At 44.7% G+C, this 13,214-nt stretch overlaps 1 protein-coding gene across 1 annotated transcript in view; it reads left to right on the plus strand.

Annotated features, from left to right (window-relative positions):
* Window positions 1-13,214, plus strand: part of PGM5 (phosphoglucomutase 5) — a 182,823-nt gene that overhangs the window by 54,286 nt on the left and 115,323 nt on the right. The window contains exon 4 of the mRNA XM_089692598.1: window positions 1,547-1,672. Coding sequence (XP_089548724.1) covers window positions 1,547-1,672 — 126 coding nt within the window. The remainder of the gene's footprint in view (window positions 1-1,546; window positions 1,673-13,214) is intronic.

Consider the following 13,214-nt stretch of genomic DNA (forward strand, 5'->3'; position numbering starts at 1 on the left):
GTCACTGGTGTGAACCAAGTCTTAAAGCGGAGTTTTGGCCATTTAATTTTTTTATTTTTTTTTAAAGCAACCCCGTGAGAGTGGCAGCTTATGCCATGCAATTTGAGATCAACTGTAGTTGTAATCCTTTGTGTTCCTTTTATTTAAAAAAAATTACTTACTGCACCCTCATATTCTGAAAGCTTTCATCTTGAGTGAGGGCATCTGAAGGTCCGCATGTCAGTGCAACATCACAGTTTCAAGTTGCAATAGGGCACAACTTGAAACTGTCAAATCGCATGCCAAGTCACACCGGTGTGAACCAACTCTTAAAGCGGAGTTTCGGCCATTTAATTTATTTTTTTTAAAGCAACCCCATGAGAGCTTATGCCTTGGAATTTGAGATCAACTGTACTTGTAATTCTTTGTGCTCCTTTTATTAAAAAAATTACTTACTGGACGCTCATATTCCGAAACCTTTCATCTTGAGTGAGGACACCTGAAGCCCGCTCATACATTCTTCCAGGAAATTGTGCAGCTGGCCACCCAGCATCCACTTCCCGATCTTGCGTCCGCGCAGTGTGAAGAAGGCGTGGCGCTTTCTGTGTATTGATGGTTGCCATAGCAATGGTGGTGCAGGCGGAAGTTGCCACCCCGTTGCTGAGACAACCGTCAATCATCGCAGCTTACATAAACAGTGCTGGTGGTGTCCTGAAGAGAGTCTGCTCTTCCTCCCGGAATTGTGATCGTGTCACGACCCGTTTTTGTAATAACACAAGATTTCGCTATTAAGGATTCCCTAGGACTCCTGGGATAGATTATGCCGATATCCCTGAAGCCCTAAGGAATGTCTATCGATGAAATCGCCAAGGAGGCCAGGGCCAAAAGTGGAGACAGGAATTATTATTATTATTATATAGGATTTACATATCGATAACAGTTTGCGGAGCGCTTTACAAAACAAAAAAAGGTCTTTAGGGGGGAAAAAAAATTATATATTGCCAAAAGAACTGTGAAGAGGGTGGGCACTGTCTTTCAGGGAAGAAAAAAAATGTCTGGAACTCCGTTTTAATGACGGAAAGCACTTTTTCATAGAAAGTTGTTTGAAATACTTTTGGATCCTGTGGTAGGTTGATTGTTCTTCCCAGCACGTTTACCAGGGTAAAAACACAGCAGACCAATGTTTCCTTTAGTCCCATTATCTGTAGGCTTTCCAGTTCTATTTACAGACTTCCATGAGAAGTAATTAGTTGGGGTTCTCTGGAATGTTACTAATTCACACAGCTCAGTGAATTGCCTGAAAGTCTGAAAACACTTGACATTTTAGTAGTCCCTAAGGAATACAAAAATATGCAACTAGTCAATGAGAATGTATGGTGTTTTATCAATGGGCAATGTCCATTGAATAACCAATAGCACCCAGCCAAAAATCACACTAATATGGCAGTAATAAATGTGGCCTCTATGGCTTACCATATTTTGCATATAGACATTTTTACTTGTACAGCTTTATTTATTTTGTATTTATAAATTGCTTTATTGCATGTAATATTCTTATGTTTTCTAGTTGAAGTGGTGGATTCAGTGGAGGTATACCTCAATTTACTCAGAACACTTTTTGACTTTAATGCTATAAAAAGCTTGCTTACTGGACCCAACCAACTGAAGATAAGAATTGACGCCATGAATGGAGGCAAGTCTAATTTTAAGATAAATCAGTGAGGGGTCTCTGTTAAAATTTGAAGTGCCCCACTTACATCACAATCGTTACCAGAGTCTCTTAGAACAAACATAATCAGATTATTATTATTATACAGTATTTATATATCGCCAAAAAGTTTGCTCAGCGCTGTACAATATAGTTGGGGACAGTACATGAGACAATACAGTAACAAAACAATATACGAGAGGTTCAAGGGCCCTGCTATTTCGAACTTACAATCTAGGGGATAGTGGTACAGGAGGAAGTGGCTGAGGGGGATGGAGTGGAAGGAGGAGTGGAGGAGATTGGCTGTTAGGTGAGGGTGGGGTAGGCTTCCTTGAAGAGATGGGTTTTCAGGGTGTGCCTAAAGGTGAGGAGGGTAGGTGACAGTCTGATGGATTGGGGTAGTGAGTTCCAGAGGATGGGGGAAGTCCTGGAGAAGTCCTGCAGTCGGGCATGGGAGGAGGAGACCAGGGAGCTAGAAAGTAGGAGGTCTTGTGATGAGTGAAGGGTACGTTCTGGGTGGTATTTGGGTATCAGGTTGGTGAGGTAGTTTGGGGCAGTGTTATGAATGGCTTTGTACGTCAATGTTAGTAGTTTGAATTTAATGCGTTGGGCAATTGGAAGCCAATGGAGGGAATGACAGAGGGGGGTGGCAGATGCAGAGCGGTTGGTAAGGTGGATGAGTCTGGCTGCTGAGCTCAGGATAGACTGAAGCGGGGATAGTCTGTGATGAGGTAGGTCGGTGAGGAGAGAGTTGCAGTAGTCCAGGCGTGAGATAATAAGGGAGTGAATGAGTTGTTTAGTAGTGTCTGGGGTTAGGAACGGATGTATTTTGGAGATGTTGCGAAGGTGGAGCCTGCATGAGTTTGCCAGCGATTGGACATGGGGTTGGAAGGACAGATTTGAGTCTAGAGTGACACCTAGGACTTTGGCTTGCGGGGTGGGACTGATGGTGGCGTTGTTGGTCGTGATAGAGAGGGGGGGGGGTGCGAGCTGGGGGGGAAAATTAGGAGCTCGGTTTTGGAAAGGTTTAATTTGCGAAAGTGGAGTGACATCCAGTCTAATGTCGTTCAGTAGGCAGGTGATTCTGGCGGAGACTGAAGGGGTGAGTTGAGGGGTAGAGAGGTAGATTTGCGTGTCATTGGCGTAGAGGTGGTAGTTGAAGTCGTGGGAGTGTATCAGTTGGCCAAGGGAGGAGGTGTAGATGGAGAAGAGAAGGGGCCTGAGGACAGAGCCTTGGGGGACCACAACAGAGTGGGGGAGAGAGGAGGAGGTGGCAGCGTTATAGGTAATGCTGAAGGAGCGTTGGGATAGATAGGAGAGCCAGGAGAGAGCGGAGTCTCTGATGCCAAGGAAGTATAGTTTATTAAGGAGGAGGGGGTGGTCAACTGTGTCGAAGGCCGCGGAGAGGTCGAGGAGTAGGAGGACAGAGTAATGGCCATTAGCTTTAGTGGTTAGCAGATCATTAGTGATTTTGAGTAGGGCGGTTTTGGTGGAGTATACGGGACAGAAGCCAGACTGTAGTGGATCAAGGAGGTTGTTGTCATTGAGGTGGGAGCTTAGGCGATCGCAGACTAAGCGCTCGAGGAGTTTGGATGTAAATGGCAGCAGGGAGATGGGTCTAAGTTTGCTCAGGTCGGTGGGGTCCAGGGAGGGTTTTTTGAGTATGGGAGTGATGTGCGCGTGCTTTAAGGGGGAGGGGAATGCACCAGTAGAGAGGGAGAGATTGAAGATGATAATCATATCATATTAGTTACAGTATTTTTATCTTTTAGCAGAGCACAGACTGTTCACCTAGCAAAGTGGATGGTTACCTTGTAAAGTAAATGTTAGTTAAGATGACATCGTGTTAAAACAGATCTATTATTAAAATGTCCTGTGTAACCACAAGTGAATTCCCATGGATTATATGCCACCAGAATTGCTGCTCTTTGTTTATTGTTTATTGTCATTTATCCACCCTCCTCTCCTTTCACAGAAAGCCTATTATTATGTGAATGGTTCACAGAATACATTTTTAAAATATAATTTTGCCATCATCTTATACCAAGTCAAGAGCAATCAGTAAAAACGAATACCCGATTACAAAAAAAATCATTGCATGCATAATTACAATAAAAAGATAAATTAAATTGCTACATAAATAGATCTATATTGTATCCACCTTGTCAGTAGCATCAGTAAGAGTATGCTCAGGCTAATTCCTGCTCCATCCCTATCTTCCTCCACAAAGCCCACAATGTAGCTCCTAGACTCTCTAACTGTACTAACAAAGCTACATATAGAAAGAGGTGAAGTAGAACCTTTTAGCTGTCTGGCATGCAGGGCTGGTGCAAGTACTAGTCAAGCTAGGCACCAGGGCCGCCAATAGGACAGTACAGGCGGCCCTGCTGTAACATTAATTATATTTTTCCTGGGTCCCACCAGTTCATCAGAGGGGCCAAGAAGGCGAAGAGCAGAGGGACTCTTTTTTAATTTCGGGCGCATGCCTATCAGTGAATAATAATAGATAAAACACTCATGCACTGCTAAAACAGACCAGAAATAGAAATAAACATATAAATAATCACTAACTTATATAGAAATAGTGTAAAAAAAGGAAAAAAGATTGAACACATGGACTGCTGCAAACACTAATGCAGTGTACTCCCACACTACTAGCAGTGATACAGTGTGGCGCGCTGTCCCTTTCTACCCTGTACACATTGAATAATAAATATACACCATATGCTAAAAAATCTATAAAGTAAAATCTAGTGAAAGAGTACTTCATAGTGCAACCCTGCATAATCAGTAAACAGCTTTTATTACGTATAAAACACTCATATTACAAAACATATAAAAGAGCAGTGGTCCAATCACCAAAATGGCTTCTCTCATTGCACTTCTGGTTTGTGTGGTACCGGGGTACCGAGAAAGTCATGTGACCAGTGACGCAACATGTCACGCGGAGCCAGTGATGTCACTTCTGGGAGTGTGGTGAGAGAAGCCATTTTGGTGATTGGAACGCTGCTCTTTTATACAGTATGTTTTATCACGTGAGTGTATAATGTGCGTAATAAAAGCTATTTATTGACAATGGGGGGTTGCACTATGAAGCACTCTTTCCTCTTTGAAGTTACTAATATCCCATTGATGATAGCAGAATCCGGTCTCTTAAAGAGACAGTACAGCTGAAGTAGCTGCGAAAGGATGGAAGTAGATCTGCAAAAAGTGATCAACACAAAGCGCTTGTGACCTATCATGTTGTAGGTCATAGATGAAGTTGAGCGTTTATTGCACACAGAGGTGATGGGAATTTGTGTTGGACATCTGAGCACTATTAGGGACGTATCATTTTGAATGACTTTATATGAACACCTGAGCACTTGATCAGGGCACTTTGTTTTTGATATCATTGTGAGTGCATATAGTTTATTGTTATTAATTTTGAATTTATATATGTGGTGTTGTACTACGAGATATTGTTTCCTCTTTTCGAGCTACATCTACATTGGAAGCCACAAGGGCTGATCTCAGTGCAGATAATCTCATAGGAAGTAGCTAGTAAGAGTCAGAGGCTGACTTGCAACTACTGTTAATTACAGCGCATTTGACCCATATAGTGTGTAGGTCGAGCTGTAAGGTGTGCAAGCATTGCACTTATAGGTGTGAATTACTACTTTGTGGACACTGAGACACTTTAAGGAAGAGTTTTTATCATGAAGGATTGAATGTCACTCAAGGACTTGGGAGATGACTGATGTTTACTTTATAGATGTTTGAGCATACGGTGTATATTTATTATTTAATATGTACAGGGTAGGCCATCTGTTTGTTATTTTAAAAGGACAGCGCACCACACTTTATCTCTGTTTAGTAATGCTGATCAGTGGCGGCTGGCTGTGACTGCTCACAGCCTTTCCCTGGCGGAGTGATTATTTCACTGGCGGAGTGATTCGTTCACTGGTGGAGTGATTCGTTCACTGGCGGAGTGATTCTTTCACTGGCGGAGTGATTCGTTCACTGGCGGAGTGATTCTTTCACTGGCGGAGTGATTCGTTCACTGGCAGAGTGATTCGTTCACTGGCGGAGTGATTCTTTCACTGGCGGAGTGATTCATTTACTGGCGGAGTTATTCTTTCACTGGCGGAGTGATTCTTTCACTAGCGGAGTGATTTGTTCACTGGTGGAGTGATTCGTTCAGTGGTGGAGTGATTCGTTTACTGGGGGAATAATTCTTTCACTGGTGGAGTGATTCTTTCACTGGTGGAGTGATTAGTTCACTGGTGGAGTGATTCGTTCACTGGCGGAGTGATTCGTTCACTGGCGGAGTGATTCTTTCACTGGTGGAGTGATTCGTTCACTGGTGGAGTGATTAGTTAACTGGCGGAGTGATTCGTTCACTGGCGGAGTGATTCGTTCACTGGTGGAGTTATTCGTTCACTGGTGGAGTGAATCGTTCACTGGCGGAGTGATTCGTGTACTACGGAGTGACTCGTGTACTACGAGATATTGTTTCCTCTTTTCGAGCTACATCTACATTGGAAGCCACAAGGGCTGATCTCAGTGCAGATAATCTCATAGGAAGTAGCTAGTAAGAGTCAGAGGCTGACTTGCAACTACTGTTAATTACAGCGCATTTGACCCATATAGTGTGTAGGTCGAGCTGTAAGGTGTGCAAGCATTGCACTTATAGGTGTGAATTACTACTTTGTGGACACTGAGACACTTTAAGGAAGAGTTTTTATCATGAAGGATTGAATGTCACTCAAGGACTTGGGAGATGACTGATGTTTACTTTATAGATGTTTGAGCATACGGTGTATATTTATTATTTAATATGTACAGGGTAGGCCATCTGTTTGTTATTTTAAAAGGACAGCGCACCACACTTTATCTCTGTTTAGTAATGCTGATCAGTGGCGGCTGGCTGTGACTGCTCACAGCCTTTCCCTGGCGGAGTGATTATTTCACTGGCGGAGTGATTCGTTCACTGGTGGAGTGATTCGTTCACTGGCGGAGTGATTCTTTCACTGGCGGAGTGATTCGTTCACTGGCGGAGTGATTCTTTCACTGGCGGAGTGATTCATTCACTGGCAGAGTGATTCGTTCACTGGCGGAGTGATTCTTTCACTGGCGGAGTGATTCATTTACTGGCGGAGTTATTCTTTCACTGGCGGAGTGATTCTTTCACTAGCGGAGTGATTTGTTCACTGGTGGAGTGATTCGTTCAGTGGTGGAGTGATTCGTTTACTGGGGGAATAATTCTTTCACTGGTGGAGTGATTCTTTCACTGGTGGAGTGATTAGTTCACTGGTGGAGTGATTCGTTCACTGGCGGAGTGATTCGTTCACTGGCGGAGTGATTCTTTCACTGGTGGAGTGATTCGTTCACTGGTGGAGTGATTAGTTAACTGGCGGAGTGATTCGTTCACTGGCGGAGTGATTCGTTCACTGGTGGAGTTATTCGTTCACTGGTGGAGTGAATCGTTCACTGGTGGAGTGATTCGTTCACTGGCGGAGTGATTAGTTCACTGACGGAGTGATTTGTTCACTGGCGGAGTGATTCGTTCACTGGTGGAGTGATTCGTTCACTGGCGGAGTGATTCGTTCACTGGCGGAGTGATTCGTTCACTGGCGGAGTGATTCGTTCACTGGCAGAGGGATTCGTTCACTGGCAGAGGGATTCGTTCACTGGTGGAGTGATTTGTTCACTGGCAGAGTGATTCGTTCACTGGTGGAGTGATTCGTTCACTGGTGGAGTGATTCGTTCACTGGTGGATTGATTCGTTCACTGGCGGAGTGATTCGTTCACTGGCGGAGGGATTCTTTCACTGGCAGAGGGATTCGTTCACTGGTGGAGTGATTCATTCACTGGCGGAGTGATTCGTTCACTGGTGGAGTGATTCGTTCACTGGTGGAGTGATTTGTTCACTGGTGGAGTGATTTGTTCACTGACGGAGTGATTATCCCTTCCTCTGCTGAAGAGGACGGAAGACAAGGCTGTAGCCTGGCGGTGGGAGGCGATTCAACAGAGAGGTGGCCGAGGGCACAGGCAGCACTGGGAACCCTGTGCACAGGCAAGCTCACAATTTCTGTTTTCTGAGGCACAGACAGAGAGACAGCCAAATGCTGTGTATAGACAGACATACTGTACAGCACCTTCTGTACTGTGTGATCATCATCATGATAATGATGGCCATCACATAAGCACAGTGAGATGCTTCCAGTTGGATCTTATTTACACTTGTATTCGAGGAACATTAAAAATGTGCAGCTGAGCCACACTTTTACTGTCCCTCAACCACTCCCCATTATTCAGCAACAGCGCTGCCACCGTAGTATGGCAATAGTGGAGGGGTATTGTATAAAACCCCCGCTGCAATACACCTGTTTACTGATCTCTCCTTCCTGTTAATGACCCAGTAGCAATGTGTAAAATGTCACTTCTGGGTCCTGGTGTCACTGTCCCCAGACAGGTTTGGATGATATTAGCTGTAGATGAAGCCGTCTCCTGCAAACTTCAGCCAATCTGTGAACAAGAGGTATCCAGCCAATGAGATGCTGCGCAAGCCATTCTGCGCACAACATCACTTCCTCCCAGCTCCCCAATCAGTTTCCACGTGGAGCTAACTTTGGCAAGGATTAGCTCCATGTGGAGTTTTATTTTATTTTTAAGTTTTATTTCAAGTTTTATTTTTTTTGGGTGGGGGAGGGTGCAAGTAGCTGGTCTTGCCTAGGGTACAAAATAGTCTAGCACCGGCCCTGTTGGCATGAGCCAAGGGTGGCCCACTAATTAAACATCACAAGCCAAGTATTCTGAGCTTATGATAAAATCACTACACTGGCATTCTCTTCTCTTTCATCTGCCCATTCGAACTGATCTCAGTTTGGTACTGACCACACTATTTGATTTGCCGCCTGACCTGACTTCTTGCAGTTGCTGATCACGCTGTCTGGAGTGTATTCATCCACCTGTCATTTAGATCCTGATTATCATTTATATTGGAACAAAATGTAAAGCATATGACAGGGTCTGTATCAGAACAGGAAAATTGAACTACTTGATTCTGTATAAAAATGCTCAATATAGCATACTAAATTGTTTATCAGGTTATATATGCCCATTTCCTATGGGCCTTTCAGTTGGTTCCTGCACTCATCTTGGGAATGTGGTAAAAAAGCAGTGTCAAGGGAAACAATTTAAACTGTAATTTATACTATTTTTTTTATTACCTCTTCCATAAGTGCCTGATCCAATAGGGCTTTTATGTCTCCTAATATATACTATCATGAAATGCTAAACAATCTCCCTTCCCTCATAGTGATCTTCCTCCCACAATTCTTCCAAAATTTTTTGAGCCAAAAAGTACACATTTTCAGTCATACATGAGTTCCCTAAATTGTTTTAGTATCCTCATGTGAATGTACAATATACCTATATGTGTGTAAAGCACTGCCTAAATTGACTGCGCCATAAACGTACCTGTAATAAATTGTAAATAAATATCCTTTCAACATATATTACTTCATAAAATCTCTTATAAAATAATTCAGATTAATGAACAACTTATTTTGGGGGGTCAGGAGGCGGAAACTTTTAACCCTTATCTCAATAAAGAGAGCTCAACCTCCATAAACCTAGAGCTGGAAAGAATACATATCTTATTAATGGAATAATCATTCTCTAGAATTCTTCTCTTCTGAATCCTCTTTGTATCTCTTTGACCCCATCCTGTGTGTTTTCTTTTTGCTTGTAATTCTCTGGAGGCTGTTCATTTCTAAACAGACAATGCAGATGGTTGTTCGGGTCTAGCTCCCAAAGTTGTTTCATGTGTTTCTCTTGCTAACTACCAGCTATCTGAAATTGTTCTCTAATTCAATGTCTCTGTGTGGGACTTTGTATGCACAAGGTAAAGGTGGGCTCTTCTTCCTATTTGGGAAGTATCTCCTCTTGTCCTTCTCCTTCATCCTCTGTGATGTGATTATTCCTTTTTCCCTTCCATTTAAGGATGTTTCCTTGTAGATAGCTATTCCTGTCCAAGTCAAACTTTGATGACTTCTTAATGATAAGATCAGGTCTCATAATTAACCAATAATTACCCATTTTTTTCAATGCTGCTCTTATCCCATTCCTCAAATGTAGATGCATTAGAAAATTGCACTAGATTTTTTGTAGACCTATTATCTCTGTATTGATACCATCCAGTTGATTACTGTCTGCCCAGTTACATTTTCAGGACAAGCTTCCTCTAAGGGCCAAGCAGTGACCTTAGAAAATGGTGATATACCCTGAAGGCTTTTTCTGAAAATGAATTTGTTAGCACAAATAAAAAAAGTATCATCAACTGTATTCAATTGTGCTGTTTCAAGTGCATTAATGAGGCTACTATCACCTATAAGCAGAACTTCACCAAAAAGGGGAAGTTCTGCTCTTCCTCCCCTTCTCTCCCTCCTTTGCAACATTTAGATTTGATTCTTTTAGGGGGTTTGGTACCTGGTTTTGACAGGTACCTACTCCCACTTGCACTCAGATCAGATCCGAGTGGAGGTTCTCCTCTTCCTTACCTGTCCACAGCCTTCTGGGTCACATCACAGTTCTCAGAATATTCAGATAACTCAGCCACAAGGAGTCACAGCTGGCTGCCCACAGTTAAAATGCTGGCACCAAGGACTGAAGACTGATGAAGAAACCGGCTCAGGTGAGGATCCCTAGACTGATGAGATCCTCTTTTAAGTCAGTAGCTACAATTTGTGTAGTTGCTGACTTCTAACTTTCACACATATAACTGAAGCACCTTTTTAAGTATAGGTATGATCATGATCCCTCTCCTGGTATTTGTACACTTCTGCAAACAATCAAACAATGTTTGCAATTATATGCAGGAGAAAATAAAAAAAAAATTAAAAAAGGACTTTTTTATCATTGGGTATTAAAAGTGAGCACGGGGGGCGTGGTCTGCCGCAGTCCGGAATGGCCGCTTAAGCCAGGAGCTCCCGCCGGCCGAAGACTTCTCCTCACACTGCACCGAGGATCGGGTGAGGCAGGGGCACATAACCATGGGGAAAACAGACCGGAACACACCCGGTTCCCGTTCCCGTTCCCCACGGGTCCTTACTCAGCCGCAATCGCGGCATATACAGGAGCTGTTCCGCTCCCAGCAGAGGGACAGGTCCCATGCAGCTTCCTTCTCTCCCCCCCCCTCCTCCTGTGCTCACAGTAGTGACACTGAGAATGTCACAGATGCAGTCCCGCAGCATGATCTCTCCTCTGATTCCCAGGCAGTGTCTCTCAGAGATCTTCAGGCGGTGGCTGCAGACATTAAAGTCACACTCACCACCGCCCTCAGTGACCTGCGAAATGACCTGCTTTCCTTGGGCACAAGGCTGGAGGGAGTGGAAATTGCTAACCGCACTAATGCAGATGCCATAGCAGACATACAGCAGACAACAGTCTCACACGCATCACATATCCGTGAATTCTACAGACAAATAGAGGATTTGGATAACCGTGGACGCAGACATAACATTCGACTCCGTGGTTTGCCAGAATCTGTGGAACCGAACGACATCTCTACAACGGTTGTGGCGATCTTTAATGACCTACTAGGTCGCCCACCGGCCACACCTATAGAGTTGGAACGGGCACACAGAGCACTCCGTCCCAGGGGTAGAGATTCTGATCCCCCGAGAGATGTAATATGTTGCCTAGTCAGCTTCCCAATTAAAGAGGACATCCTCAGGCGCACCAGGGACAGAAGGCGTCTCTTATATCAGGGGTCAGAAATACATTTATTCCAGGATCTCTCCAATCTTACTCTGCAACAAAGACGGGAACTTCGCCCCCTATTGGATGCACTCCGTTCCCATAACATATCATATAGGTGGCGTTTCCCATTTTGTCTTTCCGCACAGGCGCAGGGGCGCACAGCCTACCTGCGAGTTCCGGAGGATCTGCCTAATTTCTGTACTTCCCTAGATATCCCACTAATCGACCTCCCCGATTGGTACAGCAATATGCGTCTCCCAGGTGTTCCGGAATCCGGACCGACACCAAGTGATATGGAATGGCAGGGCCCTGGCTCTCGCCGACGCCGATTGGTTCCCGCAACCCCGCCGAGACTTCCAGCCGGTGGCTCTACCAGCATAACCAGCCCGACCTTCTCTCCTGCTCATCGCAGGCCTCGTCATGAAGCTTAGAGACCCTTCTCTAAACTCTGTCCTGATTTCCTTAATTTACTGTACACTACCGCTGGTTTCACTGCTCAGGATCCATTCAGCCACTCTTCGGACTTTGTCTGCAAAATCCTTGTCCCATTTCGCCTTACCTATGGAGCTTTCTGATCTATCATCCTGGGATCTTCCCTCCACATGATCTGGACTGGACTCATTGGTACTCTTGCACACAGGCAGCCCTATGCATCTGGGGCCACTGAGATCTCATCCCTACGATTCTTGACCCTTAACGATTGTTTGGCACAGAATATTCCAATAAGTTCCTCCCTTCTACCTGCCCATTTTCTGCACCACCGCTGTCGCTTCGCAACGGGAATATCGGATCTAATACCAATTTAGTGCCCAACCTCCTCCATGACACCTCTGATAGGTCTATTGCCATCTAGAGACCCCGGGTGGACTCCGGAGGGCTCCGATCCTCTTCCATCTCCTGCACAGCTGACTCCGAGCCTATCCTGGGGACCTCCGAGGATATCGGGTTCGCCACTGAAGGACTTTATGTCCCCCCACACGCATCGTATTCAACTCGCTTTGCACCGTTTCCAGAAGACCGAGTTAGGAGAGGATGAAGAGGATGAGTTCCTCAGCACCAGTTATCCTTTTTCACGTACTCTGATGAGCGGGTTGCTGAGTTTGGATTGGGAGGGGTGGGGGGGGGGAAACCTTTGCTTAAAATTTTTTTTTTTTTTTTTTTTTTACCTTCACATTGTTACTGTGCACCTGTGAACGAGCATCACCTCAACAAGCTCTCCGGATGGAGACTCCTAGCAGAAATCGGTCTCTCCCATCCCGCTCTGTATCCTTTTCCACCCTCTACATACTAATGAGTACCTCTGATGAGGCTCCAATGTAGGTACTCTGCCTGTGCCTTCTTCTTCCCTCCCCACGCATTTCCTCCTATCTGATATGAGGTGCTGCTCGAGTCCAGGAGTACCTTGAGAGTCCAGGCCGGGGGGGGGTCGTTCTGTCATATTAGTTGTTTTCAATTCAGTATATTGTGTTTTTTTGATATGCGATATTTGAGCTGTATGTTTTTTTTGCACATGTCATGCCTTACTGTTCCTCTGCCAATAATTTATGACTTCATGTGTTGTGAGACACTGCCTGTTCTCTCCCTGAGGAGAGGGCGGTCTGACCGTTCTATGAAGCCATACCTTTGAGGACGACACTCCTAGTAGTTCCACCACGGTATACTCGTGACACCATATTTCCGCTTTCGAATTCCTACGTAGTGCTCTGTTCATATGGGTATCTCCCAACCATTGAAATGGCTTGTTGCCTGTCTCACTTCCCTCACTTCCCTCACTTCCCTC

This window comes from Staurois parvus, unplaced genomic scaffold (genome assembly GCF_062004578.1).
Source record: "Staurois parvus isolate SC_StPar_1 unplaced genomic scaffold, SC_StPar_1.0 ptg000596l, whole genome shotgun sequence".
Lineage (NCBI taxonomy): Eukaryota > Metazoa > Chordata > Amphibia > Anura > Ranidae > Staurois > Staurois parvus.